This window comes from Scophthalmus maximus, chromosome 4 (genome assembly GCF_022379125.1).
Source record: "Scophthalmus maximus strain ysfricsl-2021 chromosome 4, ASM2237912v1, whole genome shotgun sequence".
NCBI classification, from domain to species: domain Eukaryota; kingdom Metazoa; phylum Chordata; class Actinopteri; order Pleuronectiformes; family Scophthalmidae; genus Scophthalmus; species Scophthalmus maximus.
Window position 1 is genome coordinate 14,125,242 of NC_061518.1, and position 22,676 is coordinate 14,147,917.

Here is a 22,676-nt window from a genome sequence, read left to right on the forward strand (position 1 = left end):
GGAACCAATATCATTTTAGCAGCTGGTCTCATTCCACATCACTAAAAGAGCACCAGGGATATTTTATAGAAAGGAAAGTACAGATCTGTCAATTTCATGTAAATAAATACTCAAACATAGGGAATAAAGTGTGCACTGTGTTGCCAAACCATACAGAATATATCTCCTCTTTAGTGTTGTAGCCTGATCAATCACACAAACAGACTTGTTCAAGACTAATATTTATTCTTTCTTCCACCATCCCAGTCGTCTCATATCTCCACAGCGCTGTCCGCACCATCCCAGTGTCACCATCGATCCATTGTGTCAGAGCATTCAGAATTATTGGCACGCCTGGTATAGACAAGCTTAACATTAGATAAATAAATCAAGAAATCAGCCGTTTCCCTTTGCTTAGAAAGATAAGACATGTTGCTTATCTTATAAAAGATGATTAGAAAATTGTTGGCACTTTATGCAGCATTCCTGCAAATCTTCCTGACTAAGGTGCGATTCTACCGTCATTTCTAACATTTGACTGCCAATCAACTTTTGTGTTACCATCTTGAGTTAGCAGCAGTGATTTTGGCAGCCATCAATTCCAAAATGATAAGGAAAATGAAATAAATAATTTAGTCTAAACAAATGTTTGAACAAGAGATGACTTGGCTTTTTATCCTTTTAGTCATCTGCCCCAAATGCCAATAATTCTGGAGGCCACGGTAAATACGATCCAGTGAGAGAAGTGCAATGTTTTATTTAACCATTTAAAAATTACAACACAAATTGTTCATTTAGATGAGAGGGTCTGATGGAAAGAATGTGGCCTCACACTCACCCACTGGATAAATTGCCCTCTTTATAGGCAACAGAAAAAGAAACCCTGTTACATTTTCAAGCAGCACATTAAGAACCGGTCTCAGCATTTTGCTTTGAACAACTTTATTGATATGTTTAAGCTCACGTCCCGGTAATTCAATGTGAATCCCAGTGTCTGAACTTCACACGGAATATCTGGCCTCACGCCGTGGACACAACCGCCCACCATGAGAGGCAGTGAGGACTGAGGTGCTCTTACTCTGCTGGCCTCTTACCCTGTAATATCATTAAAAAAAACAAAATAAAATCTTCTGGTAGCCCAGAGTGTGTCTTTCTCTCTCTCTGTGTGTGTGTGTGTGTGTGTGTGTGTGTGTGTGTGTGTGTGTGTGTGTGAGAGAGAGAGAGAGAAAGAGAGGAGAGGGAGAGAGGAGTGTGCGTATTTCACATCTTTAGTTATAGTACAGAGCACAGTGTCCTGAGTTCGACCTGAACTCGTTTATTCAGCACCATGAAACATTATGTGAGTGCACGGTGGCAGATTGGGGCCTCTTGGTCCATGTTGTGTTCCCATTCTGGCTGTGCCTGTCTGGCTCTGTTTCTTCTCTCTCGACGGTACGGCTGGTTCACCACAGACATCACGGCTGCTTCGGCCTTTCCAGCTTCATTAAGGGCTCTGCGGTGTCAGAGTCGCTGTGGTGTTTTCTCTCGCGCGGGGACTGGACTTTGCTGCAGCGTGTCCATGAGGGGGAGCGCATGTACCCACCCCTGGGCAGCACCGGCTGTTGGGAACCTGGGAACCAAACACACAGCGTCTTGTTTGTAACAGGAATCCAAAGCCGTGGCAGACACTGTTCAGTATATAAAGCTCCATATTACAGTAGCTTAAATAATATTTACAACTAACTCCGGAGCTCTGCTGTTAAAATACAACAGAGGCCTTGGAAGATGGAGTATCTTCTTGCTTTTATTGTTGTTCATTCAAGATTAATCGGAACGAGAAAGTGATGATGAGAAGCTCCGATGGGGAGACAGTTTTTATATTATTTGATGCAATATCACATTATTTGACGTGAGTGTTCGTCACACGGAATGCTGCTTTGTTTTTGTAAAACCAGTTGCAGTTGCCTTGGACCCCCAAGAACGCAGGCCACTGCAATAACAATTTTGTGAGAACCCCATCAAGTTCTACGATCAGCTATGTACAGGAGACCGACGGCAACCATGGTCTGAAACCCAATAAAGAGGCCCCCAGTTTGATGTAGGGCCCCCCAGGTGTCTTTACCTGGGGCCCCCAGAGAACCTTGAAATGTTCCTGCTTAAAGTAATAGTTCATTTCCAGTTTTGTGGCCAGTGCCACTTCACACCACTTGGTGGCGGTGTCCAACCGATAGCAGGAGAATGACAAGAGATGACTGATAAAGAGCTGACACCTGCTCCACCTTTCACTGCCCATATCAGTCTAACGCTGGCTCTCTTAAGTGAATGTTATTCTCAGTACCTGATTTATGCAGCCCCCCCAGCGAGAGAAGTGTGAAAAGACATATTGATCCTGGAAGATTGACGGCGTCTCCGCTGGGTTCTAATGAGCAGCATGAAGGAGTCGGCTGCATTGTCTGTTCCCTGATGATGACGTCTGGTTGTGTTTACACAGTTATATAAATGCATCTCTTAGATGTACAGTATTTATATCGGATGTCTCTGCGCACAAATGCACAATCCCTTTTTTGCTCTTAGCCTTGGTGTTGGTGAGACTTCTGTTGGCCGGTTTCTCCCGCCCTGACGTCGTAATTAAAAGACTGACGAACATGAATTCAGCAAAAATATTTGAAAACACAGAGTGAGGGACGTTTGCACATCTAAGAAGAAAGGCAATCACACACCCCAGACTGTATAAAAAGATTTTCTCCTCTTTTTTGAGGTGCTGCGATGTATTCCTTCTGTGCTGCTGGCGAGCAGCCATCAAGATTCTTCAGGCGGTGTGTCGCTGCATGACTAAATGTTTCGGAAAAACTAGACTCTCCTATGGAAAAGCTGCGACGACACAACAACCATTGTAGAACGCCAACTTTGTCTTTATATGTACATGCACTGACACACAACAACCCAATTATGTGTGCGTGCTAATCCCGGCACAACCCAGTCACTGTTGGTGAACTGGGGCAAGCATTTTTCTCCAAAACTTATTTTATATATTTTCTGCATCACTTCACTCGGTCTCATGGCATCCTTCCCCAAATACTTAACGCAAACAGACACTCTGAAGCACTTGATCATTCAAATTTCGATCAAACACACTAGGGCATAGTTTACAATGTCATGAGTCAAAACTGTGCTACTGCTCCGACGATGAAGAATAGCAGGCAAGAGCCACGCCCGTGGTTGTCAGGTATGAGGGTAAACCTCATGGTTCATCAAGCTCCTTTGAGCTTAAAACAAAGAGCAAACCAACTGGACAAAGTCAGCCTTTTGTTCACTGTCTCACAAATTACTGCATGTTCACAGCCTTCTGGACTAGCAGTGAAGTACAATTGATCACGTTCACTAGTTTTGCATAAAAATGTCCACGAAAGGATCAAATGCAAATTAAACAAACAAAAACAAACACGACACGAGTATCTACTGTATAAATAATGGCCTTTGAAGGACTTTGTCTCTGCAGGCAAAAGTGAATTATTCAGGAACCTACATTTAGCATGAACTCATCTACTGTTCATCTCCTCTCTGCACTTCCTCCAACCTCTCCCTCTAGACACTCAGCAGTTTCCCACAGCTCAGTACTACCTGACCCACATTTACAATAAATGAGTTTAAGTTAAGTCCTATTCTCTTTCGCCCCCACTCTGAACTCACTGGTGACATTTTGAACAAATAAACCAAGTATCATTCCTTAAACTGCCTTTGTCACAATTCAGATAGCCGTGTTTCAGGATTATAGTTATAGCAGGGTTGTTTGAGAAAAGAACACTTGCTGTGCATGATGTTGACAATTTAATGTATTTCAAGAGACTTCTCAGTTAAATTAATCATTAGCCGACGACAATATATTTCAACATATCTTACAGACAGTTATTCTTAGAGCATCAGCACACACATCGCAGCTTCAATGTGTCCTATCATATCTCCTTCAGCACAGGAAACACTGGACCGTCCTTTACTAAAGAACAGGAGAAAATTCTGTCCCACAATTCCTTGCGGCAGAAACATATAAAGAGCTGCAACGTTGTAGTTATACCAAGACAGACCGGCGTAAATATAAAAACAACTGAACAGCTGTTTTATTCTTGTGAGTAATCTTCTAGAATCAAATTACTGTTTGGATGAATGTTAGTAATCAATTCACACATAAATAAATTCTCAATTTCACTTTTTTAATGGAGCAAAACCTTTTATGTCTAAAACTGGGACTATAACGGGACTAGTTACTCACCTGGAAGTGTTCCATTAGTAACATCAAATTTTAAGGTTACATGTCTACAGTGCGGCCAAGATACACTTTATTTTTGTTTTCCATCCATTTGAAATAAATCTGTCACAATGATCCATCGAGTAGCTTGGTTGGTGCAGTATCTCCTATAACGATGACCGTCTGGGCAGGTCTGTCTAACACTGCAGTTATCCTAACACGAGCAACAGTGACAGTTCTATTGGTGTTTGCTATTTTAACATTCTACTCTTGTACTCTTGAAACCAAGGTTTTATGATGAAACAAACTAAATTTTCTCTTGCACATAAGAGGCACTACTGCACTAAAGGCTGCGACCAGGTTTGATTAAGATTATTGGCTGTAGAGCCGAAGACAGCAGCACACAGAACAGATGGCCCACTGGTATTATAACTCACACTTAACAAGCTGCGCTGTGATATGGAACATTAGTAAAAAACAATTTAAAAAACAGAGGAGAAGGGAAAAAAGATGTAGAAGAAAGAGGAGATGTTATAATAATAAATCTGTGTGAAAGCAGCATGTAGAAGGAATATGAGGAAAACCCTGTTTCATGCAAAAAATATACAATATTTGCAAGACACTGTCTGAACTGTGTCAGAGGACCTTTAAATCTTGAGTTGCAATGAAACCCTGTGTGCATGCTGAAAGGGTTTGTGCAGGAGAGAGTTCAATGTCCGCATGTAGGATGAGGCAGGATGAGGAAGGATGAAGCTCACAGATCATGAATAAAATATGGAAAAGGTTTCGTGCTAATTTTTGCAAATCGAGAGAAAGACATACTAACATTTATTATAAACCTGCATGCAGAAGGAACTGTCTTGTTGATATGCATATATGTACATTAGGCCCACATACTGAGTTTGATTAATTTTGCTAATAGGTGACTAGTGACATGAAGTCCCAGATTATTTGATTGTATAATAATTTTTATACAATCAAAAGGTTGGCCACGACATCAAAAATAATTTGGCTCATTTGACTAAGTAGTAGTAGGTTCGTACAGGTCATTGACTAATACCACACTCATTCTCTTATGGTTTTACTGGTTAGCAGATGTGTCTGCACACATGAACAACGCGCTTAGAATGTTAATGCATTAGTCTATTGCTCACATTATGTGTATACAAAATGTTTAAATCTTAATGCATTAGAGCTTGACAATGTGCTGTGAGGACAATCATTAAATCAACATAGGGTGCAGTGTTTTCTGCGCAAACGTTGAGTGAATCAACTAATTGTTTTGTTGTGAAAGAGGTTCCCCTTCCCTTTATATTTGTGACACTCAATTAGCTTTAAATAAATGCACATGTATATGTTTACATTTTGAGCTGTTCTTACCTGCTGGGAATTCGTTGTGGTTTTCCTCATCAGAGTCAGCAAACACTTCAGCCAGTTCCTGGTCAGACATGTCAGTCAGCTCAGTCAGGTCCAGGAGGTCAAAGTGCACCTCTAAAGAAGATACACTACTCAGCGGTTCTACGAGGCAGAGAGAGAGAAAACACCCTGGTTTCAGTCTGGAGGATAGTTGAGAGATTAAAATGATTCACTCGTTTTGTTTTGATGACGGTGCAATCGAATATATAACTTTAAAATGAGTGTGGGTTACAAACTGCATTTATAATGAACACAGCTCCTCAATCCGTTGTGTGATGCCGCTCTTGACTCTCCTCTGTGCTCATAATCAGATCAATAGCTTACTCTTGTGGTAATATTGTAAAATCAATTCCAGGACAGATAATTTTCACTCTTTTATCCCCTTTGGTCTGCACATCTCTTCTTCAGAAATGTTTTGGTCACAGATTGATTTCTTGAATCTGCCCGTGAACTCACCAATGTGGTCAGGAGAATTCAAACAGGAGTTATACTCAGTGCACCTGAAAGTAGCCACTTCTTAAATGCATTGTCATCTCCATTTTCTCCTGGGCGTGTTGCACATCTTCATTTCTGCACAAGCCTCAGATTCTTTAGCAGCCAGGCCTCTCGACTGCTGCACACAGTGCAGGGTCAGTGTCAATTATGCTGAACATCAACAAGACAGATGACTGAGCGTTGGTCAGGCTGCCACCAAAGCTGAAATTTGAATGCAATGTATGTACGGTAAAATGTATTCAAGGACTCTGTAATACATACAAAAAGGGTCCAAGAATATCTGCTTGCCTCAGCATCACCCAAGCTAGGTTCTAACCTTTTGTAATAGAGCTGAACAAATCCACCATTATAGTGAAACAGATGTTTGGACACTATACTGAGGGAGATGGATGTGTTCGTATTTTCTAATATATCAGTGGATGCTGGCTGGCCATGCAACATCCAGTCCTAATGTGAGATTGGCTATATGACAGATTGAAACCTGTAATCATCCTGTGTTGTTTGTGTGCTGTTTTCAGGCAATGCCTTGGGCTAAAGTGGCAGAGCCCAGTCTGCTGCTCTTTGTCTGCTGCTACATTTAATTCCCTGCACCACCCTCCTCATAGAGCAGATATTGATTTAATAGGGGATAATCGTCATGCTGTCATTGTGCCGTGTTTCAAATACGATTGAAAATTACTCTCAACGCCAGAAATACCAGGAGACAAGTGGGTTCTAAGGGAGAAGTGACAATAAGAGAACACAAATAGAAATTGAGCAATGGTCCAGATCAATCATCTTTAAATAAAAGTGATCAAACACCTCATCTGTTTTCACCCCAAACCTCCTGCTAGTTTCCAAATGCGGTCACCCCCAGTCTCACCCCCCCTGTCAGAATCAGGACTGTGTCACATGCTGCAAAGATATGACACACGTGAGTATTTACAGAGCCAGTGAGCATGTGGTTATAGCATGTAAATACTCCACAAGATATTATATTAGAAATAAAGCTTGAATGTGTACAAAAAGAGAGTGTGGCCATAAAGATAATGGATAACAGCATAAAGTGGCAACAGTCAGAACTATTTTACATTCAAGTTTTCTGTCTGATGTCGAATAGAAGTTGTCTATAAGAAACACTGCAATATGCATTATGGTGACAAGAATCATATACATTCTGTTCTCTACTCACTTCATATCTTTCATTAGTGCCGAGTGTGATTCTTGAATATTTTTGATCAATATTCCTTACTTTCCTCGCAGGCTGCGGGCACAAAGCTATCCTTCAATTTTGACCCGCTTTTTCAGGAAGAGTGGCGAAACTGGAGGCAGTGAAACAGGGAGGCTTGTGGAGGAGGAAGATGAAGAGACAACAGTGGCAGAGAGAAATGAAGCAAGGTAAGAGGGTGAGTGTAAAACAATACGACAGAAAGGAAAGAAAGGGGAAGTAGATGAAGGCATTTTGTAAAAGGAAACTTTCCCTGCATAATTTTCCTATTTTGAACTGGTTGGATGCGTATTCCCACTCTGCTGCTCTCCTTTTTTTTACCACCTCTCCTACATTTTCCCTCTCCCTGCTCCCACACCCTTTCTCCTTGAATAATTGATCAGTGCGCTTTCTCTCCCAGGCAGACACGCTGAAACAACTGCCTCCATCAAAAAAGCCAATCAGGGGAGCTTTGAGACGTCGGTGGGGAGGACTGGCGATGAAGAATTCTCGCTGAGGCTAAAAAACAAAAAAGAGGACTTTGTGTCGAAAGCAGACGAAAAAGACCACTACCTCTTCTTACAGCATGCATACAGCCTGGTTAAGTCATATCCATGGGCCCTGATGCTTTCATACTCCCTTCTGATACATCTTAAATGTATGTGAAATAAATCCTTAAAGTAAGTGTGAATGGTGTTCCTTTTAATTTGGAATATCAAATTGATGAAAAGATAATTGCTTGTTGCGGATTTGATAGAAAAAAAACATGTCACACAACTCTTCTCTTGTATCTCATCATTCTATACAGCAAACTAAAGATGGCAGGTTAGCTGACAATGATGGGGGAAATAAATAAAATATGGTTTACTTGAAAAGAGCTGCATGACATGTTTTCATTTTGGAGCAAATAACCTGCTTTTTAAAAAAAGTTTCTTTTAACGCCCAGTTTCTGCTAGTCACGATAAATGCAAACAGATAATGACTGTTTTTTCTCTATAAATTATTAATCTTCAATTTTCCACCAAAAATACAAATCCTCTGCACTGCAGTTTTCTTTGGGCTGGTACTATCTATGTCTGTGTTTTTTATGTTGTCTGTAAGTGATTCAGTTGCGACTAACCAATGTCTTTTCTGAGATATTAAGATGTTTAACTTTAGAATGTATAGGTCATTTGCTCTGGACCTAAAAATAAATGTTGCAGATGACTCAACTGTGGTTCCCTACTTCTGAAGATAGAAAAGCAGCACAAGGAAGGAATTTGTCTCAAAACCATTCAGGATGATGCTGCAATGTAGTTCTGTGGCACTGTGGACTGGTCATTTTGTTGAAATCATGTCTTTTCAGGATGGGATTTTACCAGAATTTAGAAAATATTTCAACCACCAGTGGTTGGTCTTGGCTCGTCATTCTCTTCCGCTCCCTTTCTCGCCACATACTATTAGCTGTCCTGCCAGGTAGCACGGATTGTGGATCACATCAGCCTCTGGATGAGCTGTCTCTGAAAATGGTGTTTAGTTAGTGGAGCAGATAAAGGCTGCCTTGTCAGCCATGTAGCCCCAGTGCACAGTCCCTGTGTTTCTGTGCCCTGGGCTCAGAGTCTGCCACGTACAGGGAAGCCTCTGTATGGGACTGACGCACAATGAGTCCTTTCAACCAAGGCTAAGCTGCAGCAGCCTTTGAGAGTGTGGGACCAGGATACCTAAAGTAGGCAGTGATCGTTCAGTGGGTTTCTACATCATTGGAGATCAACCCTGACTGTGAGGATGTACGCTCTGGCTCATGTGCCGGTTCTCCACAGGAGATTCATTATGTGTTACTATGTTTTACTGTAGATTGATCCGGTAGGGACTGTTAACAGCAACAGGCCCTTATGTCCTTCTTTACTGAAGACTCTTGCAAATGATCATCATTGCTGCTCCGGGCATTTTCCACCCATAAATACCCCTTAACATCCATATACATCACTGTAAATATCTCTCTATATATCTTCTCCTATTTTCCTTGTACTCACGTCTCCTCTCAGAGATGTGCAGCAGGCTCGCAGTGTGCCCCGACAGGCTGCCCTCCTCCTCCCCCGCTGGGTGCTGGAACAGCTCCTTGGATAGGTCGGCTGAGCTGGAGGGCTTCAGCAGCTTCTGGATGTCTTTATTGGGCTCTGTCAGCACACACAACACACACACACACACACACACACACACACCATCATGTTCAGTGATGTTTTCTCACTTAATTATCAAAACAGAAACCATTAATCCCCAACTGTCCATTGTAATGTTTCAATATCAGTTTATTCTGTCTTGCTTTAATACTTTCTTTACAACAGCCATGCAGTCTATATAAGTCCTCACACTCTGCCTTTATAGTCAGGTCCATATCAGTTTCTGTTGAGCATGTGCATAGACAGTTTTAAAGGTATTGTAGATATGTGATTCCTCGAAAGGAGATTGGTTTCAACGGTATTCAACAGTTGTCACGGTTTCCTTATTTTAATGTTTCCATAAAGAAAAATGTATCCTCGCACCCTGGCTGTGCCCTTCGCTCAGGCCAAATGAAAAACATCTCAAACATTCATTCAAAATAGAAAAGTGTGTCTACACAGGCTGTGAACAAAGTCCGAAAATAGAAAGTACTTTAAATAGGATCCCTTCCAAATGCAAGAGTGGGCACAATCTCTAAATTGGTTAGACCTGATCAAGGTTAAATGTTCACAGGCGAAAAAACACAGTGTGATGAAAAGGAGTGGAGTGAGCACATTTGTACAGAAGCACTTCATTTTTAATTGAAAAGGATCCTCAAAAGTAGATTTACACTTGCAATCTAAATTTCCAAACTGCATGAAGTGATGACAGACTCTTCTCTTGCATCAGATCAGGCATTTTGTATTTTTTTTAAACATGGACACTAAAAATATACTAGAAAAACACACTATTAAGCAAAAAAGATGGCTGTAAAAGTATGGCTGTCTTAATGATCGCATGCAGATTAAATAGAGAGTAACGTGGGAGTGGAGCATGGCTTCCTGGTGAGCCTCACCAGATGGCCGGTGCCATGTTTTACTTGCAATATGTTCCTACGCAGTTGAATTTCTAATTGATAAAGATGAAAAACATGCTAAACCCAAGGTCGGGGCCTGATCATGATGGATTTTGATTTCGACCGGAGAAGCTCACTCCCCTTTTAATTGATTTCCCAAGCGAGGGGCATTACCTCTGTTGTGATAATGAAATGTTTGGTCAATATTTAGACTGTCTACCAGCAGCAATGGTTTCCCCTTCGCATCACCTCCTTCAGCAAACACTCACTGTAGAGCTCCTGCTGAATTACTGCTTCTATAGTCATCTAGACACGTTGTTAGTGTGGCCAAACTGACAACAGATGTACCTTCCGAGATATTCTCATATAAGACTTGGGATGAAATAAATCTCCCAGAATGCCTGTGGATCTATGCTGGCTCCCACTGTGACAGAGGAAAAGGGGCATTTGAGAAGGTCACAGTATAATTCTCAAGTTTACACAGATGGCCTGCTCTAGCCACCACCTGCTGAGCTGACAGTGAAGAACCCCAAGTGAATGATGAGAATATAAGACACTGCTGGCAAGACGACAGTCATATCACATCCTGAGCCCTTTTCAGGCTATACGGCTGACCCTGCCTTGAGCTGTCAGCCCTTGACGCCTGTGAATCAACTAACCCAAGACAGACAGATGGAGAGAGGCAGAGAGACAGAGAGACAGAGAGAAAGAGAGAAAGAGAGGAGGGGGATGTGTGAAGATGAAGTTCTGTACATTTGTCAAAAGTTGAATCCAACTCAGTGTTGCGGTTCAATAAATCAATCGGCATTTCACCGTGTAGCTCAGACAGGATGATGTCTGGGGACATTCTCGTTCGTCCAAGTCGTTCTTATCCAAAGGCGTTGACTCAGGAGCGAATGGACTTGGCTTTGTTTCATCTCTCATCCTGTGACCCATCTTCAAGAATCTACAATCAAGTCCGGTGGCTCCTGATTTGATGACCTCAGACAGGAGGAATCAACATCCTAACTCATCTCCCATTTTCACCAGGTCACCATGCGTGTTGATGTCTCTCTGTCTTGTGTCCTTCAACAGTTTCTAAAGTTACTGATGTATTCTCTACCAATGTTAAGGCTAATCCTCACACACAGGGCGTGGGTGGCGGTTAGTTCTGAACGGTTGCTTTGTCTATCACAATACAAATATTGCCACCCAGGAGTCACACTTAGTGACCCTTTTCTGCGATACATCATCTTAATGATGTTCCCTCTAATTCAATCTAATCTTAATGAACAAATAATGTTCCGGTTTATCATGGGCAGGTCCTTCCCGCCATCACCATGAATATGTGGTGCTCAGATACAGAGTAGTGACAAATAAACTTCCCCTTTTACTGCTTTGCCTCACTACATTATGAGATTCGTATCTTTTTCATAATCTATTAAAGCAAATATTAATATCTATCCTATATGGGCATGTCATTTAGATCACTGAAAACACTTTTCGTGATGAACCCTTTCAATGTTTTCGGTGTTATAAAACAACAGTGGCGCTGAGGCACTGTACAGTGCTACAGTACTACACAGCACAGGCTTCTCTGGATGCTCTTCACACAAAGGCCACATCCATCCACTATTGTACTTCATCAGACCAGCTTTAGTGTGGTTGACCTATAGTGTGCAGATATATAACTGTACAACTAAGCAAACTGATTGAACATGAAGCTTGAATGTATTATTCATGGATGTTTTGGTCCAGCCGTTCATTAAGTGTCTCCCCTATTGCAAACATTATGGACATATATGTAGAAAGACACTGTCACAGCACAAGTCCTTCACAAGACAGAGACACTCTCACAACAACCACCACCATGCTCGTGTAATGTGACAGGCTGAGGCACAGGGATAAAGAGAATAGAGAAAATGGCTCTTACCTGGGCTCCCTGCCCCTCCCTGTGCCTCCATGCAGCTTAGCAGAGAGAGTCCTGCTGTTCACCACACCAGCATCGGAGTGGAGGAGACAGACAGGGAGGGAGGAGGGAGGAGGCGAGGAGGCGAGGGGGGGAGTGTGCCTCTGTGTGTGTGAGCAGGGGTGGGTACACGCTCCTCCTCCTCCTCTTTCTTCTTCTTCTTCTTTTCTTTTGTCCTCCGTTGTTCTAAATTTTCCCAGACAGGTGCTGATGGTTTCTCCTCTCGCTCACCTCACCTGCTCCGCTCAGGCATCACTGCTGCAGCGCCTCGCCACTGTCCACCACGGTGACGAGGGTCTGGCTCTGGGAACAGAGACTTCACTGCAACGTCTGAGCCGCTTGGTTTAGTGAGCGCAGCATTGTGAGGCTTGGCTTGGTATGTACAGAACACACACACACACACACACACACACATACACACACACACACACACACACACACACACACACACACACATACACACACACACACACACACACACACACACACACACACACACACACACACACACACAGACACAAAGAGGGAGGGAGGGGGGATTGAGCTGGCAGCCTGCCCAGACTGAGAAAAATGGGGTGTCAAGAGAGGGTTATAGACCACTGGACGGTGTGTGTGTGTGTGTGTGTGTGTGTGTGTGTGTGTGTGTGTGTGTGTGTGCGTGCGTGCGTGCGTGCGTGCGTGGACATTCTTATAGGCAACTTGTTACACCTTACACAAGGCCAAAGGTTTAGATTTGAGAGAGCAATGACAAATCATAAATGTAACCCATCACTGAATGACTTGAGTGTGTGTGTGTGTGTGTGTGTGTGTGTGTGTGTGTGTGCGTGTGCGTGGACATTCTTATAGGTTTGTGTGTGTGTGTGTGTGTGTGTGTGTGTGTGTGTGTGTGTGTGTGTGTGTGTGTGTGCGTGTGTGATGTGAGTGTGTGAATCGCGCACCTTATTGCTGCTGAGCCCCATCTGCTGGTGGAGCTCGCCCTCTAGCGGCGGGGTCTCGTACTCACAGGTTGTAATGTGATCGGGTAAGTTACACACCAGCAGAAACCCTCAACTACAGCACCATGATCAACAGACTGGATCCACAGTGAACCGACTAGATCTGTGACCAGAGCCACTCACAAGAAGCAGTTAAAAAGTAAATAGAAGATGCAACCCCCTTTCTACTTGGATAACAATTAAACACTATTGCATAGAGATCATCTGATCACATAGGAGATAGTTCACCAGATGAAGAATGTAGGACTGTTGTGTTCATCAAGCCTTTTATCTTTATTGAGGTAGTCCAATCCACAAACTGTGTTCTCAAACTGTTCAATCAAAGTTTGGGCTCATAAGTAGGTCTCAACGTCCCTGTGTGGGCTGAGCACTAAATGATAAGCTACGCAATGTTTGCAATGTGTGTTATTGAAGCTCAAGTCGCGACATTTCTAACATGGTGCAAAAAATAAAAAAGGCCAAGGGGTGAAGCCCCTGCGTCCAAAATAACCGCCATTGATTTCGCGTTTTGTACAGACTGTCCCTCCCGCGCCGCCGTAGCCATGATAAACACTGACAAGCAGCTGTTCCCTCCGTATTATGTTTCCCAGTTCACGTGTGAGATTGTGCTGTTCGACTCGTGCTCGGCTGCTGTAGAAGAGACGAACCCGTGTCACTAACCGAGAGCACGATGGAGCCCGTCATCACGATCAGCCCCGGTACGTGAAATGGCCGTTTGCGTTTGACTTCGTCGTCAAAGCGGAACGTCGGTCGACACATGCTCCGAGTGGAGCGGCTGCAAATGTTTGTCACGTTTCGCCGTTGGTTGTTTTGTTCGTCGCCGCCGTCGTCGTGTTTCGCCTAGATTCTGTTTGTGTTAGTGATGTGTTGTAATCTGCTGCGTTTTCTCTCCAGGGGCGTCCAAGTGGGACATTCGTCAGAGAGTGTGGGACTACATCGAGGAGAATAACCTGGCCAACTTCCCGAGGCCTGTTCACAACCGCATCCCGAATTTCAAGGCACGTTGAACCGACTTGACTGCAGAAGGAGCGAGGCGGTTCACTCACACGTGCAGCCGAGAGGTTCACTCAACTACACGGTGGCATTTGTGTGTCGACGTGATGATGATGATGATGATGATGTCGTCATTCATTCAGATTGAATTCACTCGGTCTGCTCGGCCACACGCGTGCCATTAACATGGGGGCCACGTGCGAACTGGGACATTATATACGGAATTTTTCTAGTCTGGGATCAATAAAGTGCATCTATCTATTAATGTATGTATGTTGGTATGTATGTATGTGCCTTTGTGATGGAAGTTGTAAGGTCTCATTGTGAAAAGTATATCAAGGACTTGTTAGATGCATTTAAATCAAAAGAAGTTTGTCAGATGGTCGATTTTAATATATTTTTTAGATTAAGCCAAATTATGAACGTTTTTCTTTACAGAGCTTGATTTTATAAATCATGCAAACATTTTTTCAAAATAATCTTTACCTAAACACGTAGATAAATGAACATAGTAACTCCTAGCTGACAGACATGGCGACCTACGCACTTACACAAGTCGCGGTGCTGTGTTACATACTTGAGCTTGTTAATGATTAGATCAACAGGACGTTTTTAAAGAAGTAAATATGTCCGATCGCTCTCACGGTAATGGCACCAGGGTATACACACGGCAGCTCTTGGCTGACTAATGCTATTCTTTTTCTACATCTATGGATCTTCTTTTGCTGTGCACTAAATGACCAGGGTGCAAGTCAAGCATGCGACAGGCTTGCAGACCTGCAGGAGTTCAAGTCCAGCCAGACAGTGAAAATAAACCCAGACACGCCCCAGAAGCAGGCACGCTTTGTCACTCTGGAAGTAAGTCAACTGTGAAAAATTGTGATATATATGTCATCAGTCCCTTGTGCCCTCCTCTCCTTTCAACCAGGGGGCCTTCACAGCCTGTGCCAGGGTGTCTGAGCTGCAGGTGTTCACCCAGACACCTGAGGTGAAGGTGGATCCCGATAAACCTTTGGAGGGTGTCCGGCTGGCAGTGCTACAGGTAGCACACTGCACTGTGGGAAAAGAAAGCACCAAGCCATGTTAATTTGACCCACGTGCAGGGGTTGAAATTTGACATTTATTATTGAAAAAAATCCTCTGGTTCACTTAAATTGACATGTCAGGCACATCAATACTTTGCATCTGCTTAATTTGAGTTTTGTTATTTTCACCAACAATCACTATATTATATATCTGCAATCATGTTATATAAATAAAAACATTATTCAATCTCTGCAGGCCCAGAAAACTTTGCTGGTCCCGACTCCTCGTCTTCGTTCTGGTCTTTTCAATAAGATTACTCCTCCCCAGGGGGCCAGCAAAGAACAGCTACGCGTATGCTCTTCCTCTCAGGTTTGAACTTATTTAAAAATTGTGTGCACTGATTCATAAACCCCCCAAACATTTGTTCTGTTCCTGATGATTTCTCTCCCCCCTCTTCTGTCCTCCTACCTCAGGGTGTGAAAGACTTCAGTGTGCCCGTTGACCTGGATGCAAAGGTGAAGGTAGATCTGGTGGTGGTCGGCTCTGTGGCAGTGTCAGAAAAAGGTACCCGTCAGTCGGCATTGACACCAATGACTCGCCAACCTCAAAGTACCAAGATATTACAAATTGGACCTTTTGATTGATGATCACTTAGTATACACCTATGTATTTGTGTTTGGAGCTTCACATATATCTATAACTATGGGAGATCAACAGTGCTATTAGATTTCGTAGTGTTAGTCATAACAAGTGTTAAGACTTTGAGAACCAAAATCATCAGTATGTTAAATTCCTACGCATTCAGGTACAGGTAACGAGCCTCACCTACTGCTTTCAGACATGCACAGAAGTCCGGACATTGTCCTGAACTTTTCCAGATGAGATGGGAAGACGCAAATGTAGCTCCGGATATTGTCCTGAACTTCACCTCCCTGCACCCTAGGAGATTTATAGAAAATGTCAGTGAGCCCATGTGAGAATACAGGAGGAAAATCAGCAAAATGAACAGCGAGAGTAGTCCCGACAGTCAAATTAGACACTGACACCACATTTTCACTCTGTTATTAGAAACTGAATCTGATGAAGCAGAACTTTAAAGATTAGAAATGATGTGCTATAAGGGTTGTTTATTACACTGTGGAAAATGACAAGTCGTATGACAAAGCTCGTCAGTCGTGTTAAATATTGTGTTGGGATTGTTGTAGTCATCCTGTCATAAAGATTTGAAGAGGAACACAAATGAGAATGGGGGCAGATGTGCGTAATCAGATCCATTTCGCTCCTTGTGGGTTCTGCTGTGTTCTTCCCACTCTTTGTAAATTATCTCATCACTCACAATGCATTTTTGGTCTTCATCAAAATGCCTGGAGATAACCGATGCGGTGCTCCGGTGAAATAGACATGTTTACCATAATGCATACATTTCCAAATAGCTCTAAGTGTACACCGCCACATGGTTCTCATAAAGGGTTTGTTGCACAGGGTTCATCCATGTTCCCACCAGACTACATTTAATTAACTTATTTTCATAAATTGAAAACATAACTGCAGCTGCCTTCAACAAGTCAGTGTGTTATAATTCGGTGCAGTTTTTAGATCAAAATCTTTTTTTTGCACAATTCTTTTTTTAGTGTTGAATGTACTGCAGATGTTGGTAATTTCAGCTTCATACACATTACGTGAATCTCTCATACTGGCCAAGGGAAAATGCTGCCACAAGGATCAGAGTAAGCATCAGATTCTTTGATTCCCAAAAGGGACATTTATTTAAAAAATGAATTCAAGATAAGTAATGTGCAAGTTAGAATCTCCAGGCTCCTGGTTCTGTGTGTACTGCTGATCTCTATACGCAAAACCAACCTTTGAAATGTGTCCATGGCTCCTGCCTCCTCTTGTAGGCCTTCGCATTGGAAAAGGAGAGGGCTACGCTGACCTGGAATATGGCATGATGGCCTCAATGGGAGCTGTGACCGAGTCAACTGTGGTGGTGACTGTTGTCCATGACTGCCAGGTTAGTTTGTTTAGGTGTTAATGTCATATATTGTTCACTTTATTAAATAAAAACACCATGTACCAGCACCAAAAGTCATTTTACCTAGACAATATAATTTAAACTAATAAATTCCTTCTATCGCATTGGTTGGGTGAAACACACGTCAACCATTGTTTCAGGGCTAATCTGAATATTTGTGCCATCAGGTGTTGGACATTCCAGAGGAGCTGATGGAAAGTCATGACCTGAGTGTGGACTACATCCTCACACCCACCAGAGTTATTAAAACGGACTGCCAGCTACCCAAGCCGCAGGGAATCATCTGGACTAAGGTAAAATTGAATAACGTGTCTTTTTAGTAATTAGGTGGACTGAAGATCACAATACAGTTATTTCATAGGGAATTTGATTCAAAGGGGGCGCCATAGTAACCGATGAGTTAAGTTGAAAAACATTAACCATGAAGTAGAAACATTTACTCCTCTCTTGAGAGACACTGCCCTCTAATGGACGTGACGGCACACCTCATCAGAGAACTCCTTTTTTTTTTCTTCTGTTCACTTTTTTAATCAATTGTAACAACAGTAATAATAATAAAAGTTGGCAGTTAATTGTTTTAATGCAGTACATCCAGGGTACATACAGTATACAAGCTATATAACACAAAATCAAGAGAAAAACGGCCAACAAAAAATAAACAATTGACTGTGAGTATACTTTTAAGACTTCATCTCACTTCACCTTCCGCCTGTATGTTAATGAGAACCTTGGCTTTAAGCTACTTCTGATTTACTGACGCTGGCAGAGAGATAGAGATATCATGTGTTTTTTTCCCACCTGATAATTTGTCTGTAATCAGACATTATGGGGGTATTATTCTTATCATGTGGAGAGTTTGTGTGTAACCTCCGGGTTTCCTCCAGACACGCATGTAAGTAAACAGGACCCAGTGACCTCACAGGCAGGAAGGCCATGTCTGATCATCAAAGGCTCCTCTGCTCAGCCAGCTTGGCTCTGCAGGGGCAGGGGAACGACAGGTCAAACGGGCCAGTGTAAAAACAATAGCCCCGTATATCCTTTACAGGACTGGTCGGCATCAAAGGCTGCCAAGACACTTAAAGACCCAACAAATCAAGAGGAGTCTTTATTTTTAACTGCTTGGGAAATGAAATGTCCCGCTGCTGTAAAGAAAGTTATTGCCGTAGCTTGGGCTGTGAGCAGGATGGAATAATACCAATTCATTTGTCGGCTTTTGCTTTGTTATTATTGAAGTCATCTTCAGGTGTGCTGCACTGGCTCGGAGCAGGGCTTTGTGTTTGCTAGGTGTGTAACGCTTTCAGCCTTACTGAGCCTGTCCAGTTTTGTGTCTTCAGCTGGACTCTGAAAAGCTGGAGAAGATCCCCGTCCTGAAGAAGCTGCGTGCTCTGGAGGAACAGGGTGGAAAGGATGTGACACTGGGGGCGGTGCCTCCTGCATCAGAGCCTGGTCTTCATGCCGATCAGCCTAAAAGGCAAACCAGGAGGAGGCCAAAGCAGTACACTCAAAAGGATGATGAGGGAGACTCCAGACAGGAGAAAAGAGCTGAGGGAGAACAGAAACCGCGAATGCGTCCAGCTAGAGTGAGGAAAGAAAGCAAAGGAGATGGCAGGAGAGGTGATGAGGGAGAAATCAATCAGAGAAGAGAGAGAAAAAGTGGAGGGAACATGAAGGAAAAGGGCCCAGAGGAAGGGGGAAGTGAAGCTGCGTCTCAGCGTAAGCTCCCTCAGAGTGTAACCACAGTTTACCTGGGGGGAATCCCTGCTGGGATGCGTGTCAGTGAGCTGAAAACTGCCCTCAGAGAGAGGGAGGCGGCGCCGCTGAGGCTCACCTGGCAGGGAGCTCAACACCGGGCCTTCCTCGACTACAACGACCCTCAGGCTGCAGAGCTGGCCCTGGAGGCTCTGCAGGGCCTCAGTCTGGATGGTCACAGCCTACAGGCTGAGCTGGCCAAGAGCCAACGGGGAGGCAGGAGATCCGGACAGTCCAATAGGAGGCCAAGACCACCAACGGCTCCGATATCTAAAATGGCATCAACCGATACCAAGGGTGACGCAGTTGAAACGACTGAGCAGTCAGACCAATAATACCAATAATACCAATACACAGGAAGTGTTACAGTCGGAGCAACCCTCAGCACCTTCAAGAGTGTTTAGTTGGATTTTTATTCTAGGTTTATTTACAAGAGGACCTCCGTTATATGGCCCATAGACATCTAAAAAGACTGCAAATGACAATACAATATATGAATAAAATATGCAATAGTAATATGTAAATATATAACTGCTGAATCGCAGCATTAAAAAGCATTTCACTAGATAAGTATTTTGTTCATACATTGAACACAGCTGTGTGCCTTGTTACACACACACACACACACACACACACACACACACACACACACACACACACACACACACACACACACACACACACACACACACACACACACACACACACACCTGGTCTGTGTCCCCCGAGAGCCGTCCTCCCTGAAGGTGCTTTTTGGACTAATTCTTAGAGAAGGACTATTTTTTTCCCCCGTTCAAATCGCAGACTATAATTAGTCTTTTCCTTAAAATATAAGTGTTCAGTACATATTTTTTTTTCACAACCAGCTCATATAGTACGCGTTCCAAGCAGGTCCTTCTGTCAGATCTGTTTGCTTGGTATTGAACTTGAAATACATTTAATTGAGGCCATGGGCCAAAGAAGAACTGGTCACTTTTTTTTTGCAGGTAACGCCACCATGTGGCCATTTTCCACAATTCATATAATCCTGATAATGCATAATAATAAAACTAAAAATGTATTTGTATAACATTTATGTATCCATATACACCACAGTTTGTGACCACATAGTTTTACATAATTTAGACCTTTAAAAAAATATATTTTCTAAAAATTCTAGTTCCATCCAATCTTCACCAGATTTGAATCCTGAACTAACTGTGCAGTTTCAACCAAATTTAGAGGATGTGAATTTTCAAGCAATACTTAAGGCTTTCTCCAAATTTGATTTCAGAAAACAGCAATATAATGCATTTAAATAGCCACAATTAAATTGTGATGATCCAAGTGCTGTTGGGAAATGTGCTTTGAAAAACTTCATCTTGCACATTACACATAATTTTGGTATTATCTAAAAGGTTTGGTCTATGCTTTCTACCTTCTGGTTATTTTTCTGAATATTTTGAAAGTAGACCGTTTGAGTTGAAAACAGTGAATTGTTCTAATTGATGACATTCTGTCTGTTTAGTTACCATTAGTTTGCAAATGGTGCCACGGTCACCATTTCATAAATAAGCGATACGCGGATGAATTGTTTCAGTCTTTATGTATCTGTTTGTTATACATTTCACAGTAACACTCTAATAAAGAGTTGACTGTACCTGTTTAGTCTTGGTGTCTTTTTTTAAACAAAGTATCTCACTTTTGATTCTGACAAATATTTGATGAATGTTAAATCATTGGAGAGAAAAAAAATTGCCTGTTACCACCTCAAACTTTCATAAAAGAAACCCTACAGGACTGCTCCTCTGACAAGGTGATGATTTTAGTTGAGATGTTAAATGAAAACATTTGGATCACGAGTGACATTTTGGCCGGTGATTATTGGGAGCAAATCAATAGAATTCAACTTTAAGGCTTTGAATTGCAGATCTTGAAATACTTATTTTACACACCGCAATGGTGACGTTTTACTCGTGCCTTATTTTTGAAAGCAGCTCTAAAGTGTATCTGCAGTAGTGCTGATGGTTGTCAGACAGGACAGTTTAATTCACAAAGGCCAGCAGTATCACACGTATGCATATGCCCATTATACCTGTGTCTTGAACTGCTAATGTGTTTGTTATCTACACAGGAATTACCTGTGAAATTGTCACACTGTTGGTCTGCAGTGCCGGAGAAGTGTCCGGTTTACTCTGACGCCTTGATATGTGTCGGGACACAAGCACGCAGCATGTCCGTCTGCACAGAGCAGGCCTCGTTCGGGCTTTTTATGGAGCTGTCATCCAGGCCTGGCCAGGGAACAGCTGCGGAGCCCCATCTCTCTCTCCCCCTCGGCCCCAGCCAGACCACTGAACCTCGGCAAATGTCATCAGTTGGTTAATGTGTCGTTCCACTGCTGTTGAGCCCGCCTTGCTCAATGGCATGCTCGTTTTACTGGGGTTCAGTCAGTGGTCAGAGTTGTGTGAAGCTGCACATGCATCAACACGGATGGAGTTTACATCCTCGTGTGTCTGCACACAAGCCTCAGCAGCACGGCTTACAAAATAAAATTTATCAAGGGCTAAATTACAGTTGAGCCACTTTTATCTTACTAACACAAGGTCTTCGTCACTGTAAACCGAGTGAACTACGCTGATGGCGACAAAATGTTTTGAACTTCAGGAGCATCTGTTGTCTTCAACGTCGTAGACTGCTGTGAAACTGAAACTATTCAATTTCTGAAAGATGTAGACTTTTTCTTTTTAAATCAAGAATTTGTGCCAATTACCATCAATATCACCTCAATTTGACTTGAAACTATATGCAGCTCATAATCTAACAATTAAGAGTTTTGTAATGGCCATAATCATCAAACGATATAAGGAAACTGATAAAGAGCGTAAAGTGAATTGGCCCGCGTGCCTTTTGTTATAAACTGTAAAATAGTATGATACTGATAATGCTCTGCAAGTTTAATTGCAAATTAATCCTGTGCCATTGTTGGACCTGTTGAGGTTGGCATTTCTGTAATGTTTGAAAAGTAAAGCGGGTTTTTTCTTTTAAAACCTATTTTATGTAAATCCCATTGAACTTTTCTTTCTCTTTAGAAATAGTTAGTTTGGGATTTTTATTTTCTTGAAGACCATTTTTTTGGGTGAAGGTTTTCAAAAGGTAATTCCTCTTGAACAATTTATTACAGAGAGTACATTATTAACCATTAATTATATTTCCACCAGGGTACTATGCAGACCCCCCCAACTGCACCACAACCAGGACAATGGGCCAGCTGCAGGTTTTCACCCAGTAACCAAACGTGAGCAGCTTTACTGTCGCGTATACGCTGTAGGCATGATGGTACAATTAACATTTAAAACCATTTATTTTGAATCTAAATAAATCCAGCTCACAGCAGCAGGCACGAGCCGCTCCGGTCCTGTCCGGTGAAATCAGCGGACGCTGCGCTGATTGGTCGAAGTGTCAGACGCTGCTGCAGCATGACGTGACGTAACCAGAGGCCACTGGGAGACTCGTGTTCCATCGATCCGTGGCACTACTGTAACGACGAGGTGAATGACTCCAGTGACACACATGAACTCCCAACTTTTGACTTGATGATTACCAATTATTTGTAATTTACGTA

General features: G+C 42.6%; 2 protein-coding genes across 4 annotated transcripts; one reads left to right on the forward strand and one right to left on the reverse strand.

Moving 5' to 3' along the window:
- Positions 1-208: 208 nt before the first annotated feature.
- On the reverse strand, positions 209-12,676 carry dbndd1 (dysbindin domain containing 1). The gene is made up of 4 exons (XM_035629393.2): positions 12,245-12,676; positions 9,311-9,454; positions 5,582-5,719; positions 209-1,588 (listed from the first exon to the last, which is right to left on the reverse strand). The coding sequence occupies exons 1-4, from the start codon at positions 12,273-12,275 to the stop codon at positions 1,434-1,436; spliced, it is 468 nt and encodes a 155-aa protein (XP_035485286.1). The 5' UTR covers positions 12,276-12,676; the 3' UTR covers positions 209-1,433.
- A 1,114-nt stretch (positions 12,677-13,790) lies between these two features.
- mthfsd (methenyltetrahydrofolate synthetase domain containing) lies at positions 13,791-20,714 on the forward strand. 3 transcript variants are annotated; one of them, XM_035629384.2, is made up of 9 exons: positions 13,791-13,973; positions 14,170-14,273; positions 15,013-15,105; positions 15,197-15,310; positions 15,550-15,663; positions 15,768-15,858; positions 17,193-17,305; positions 17,494-17,619; positions 18,661-20,714. In XM_035629384.2, the coding sequence occupies exons 1-9, from the start codon at positions 13,946-13,948 to the stop codon at positions 19,408-19,410; spliced, it is 1,533 nt and encodes a 510-aa protein (XP_035485277.2). In that variant the 5' UTR covers positions 13,791-13,945; the 3' UTR covers positions 19,411-20,714. The 3 variants fall into 3 exon arrangements, with proteins under 3 accessions (XP_035485277.2, XP_035485279.2, XP_035485278.2); XM_035629386.2 differs by lacking the exon at positions 15,197-15,310 and having other exon boundaries at positions 15,013-15,126; XM_035629385.2 differs by lacking the exon at positions 15,013-15,105 and having other exon boundaries at positions 13,793-13,973.
- Positions 20,715-22,676: the final 1,962 nt, after the last annotated feature.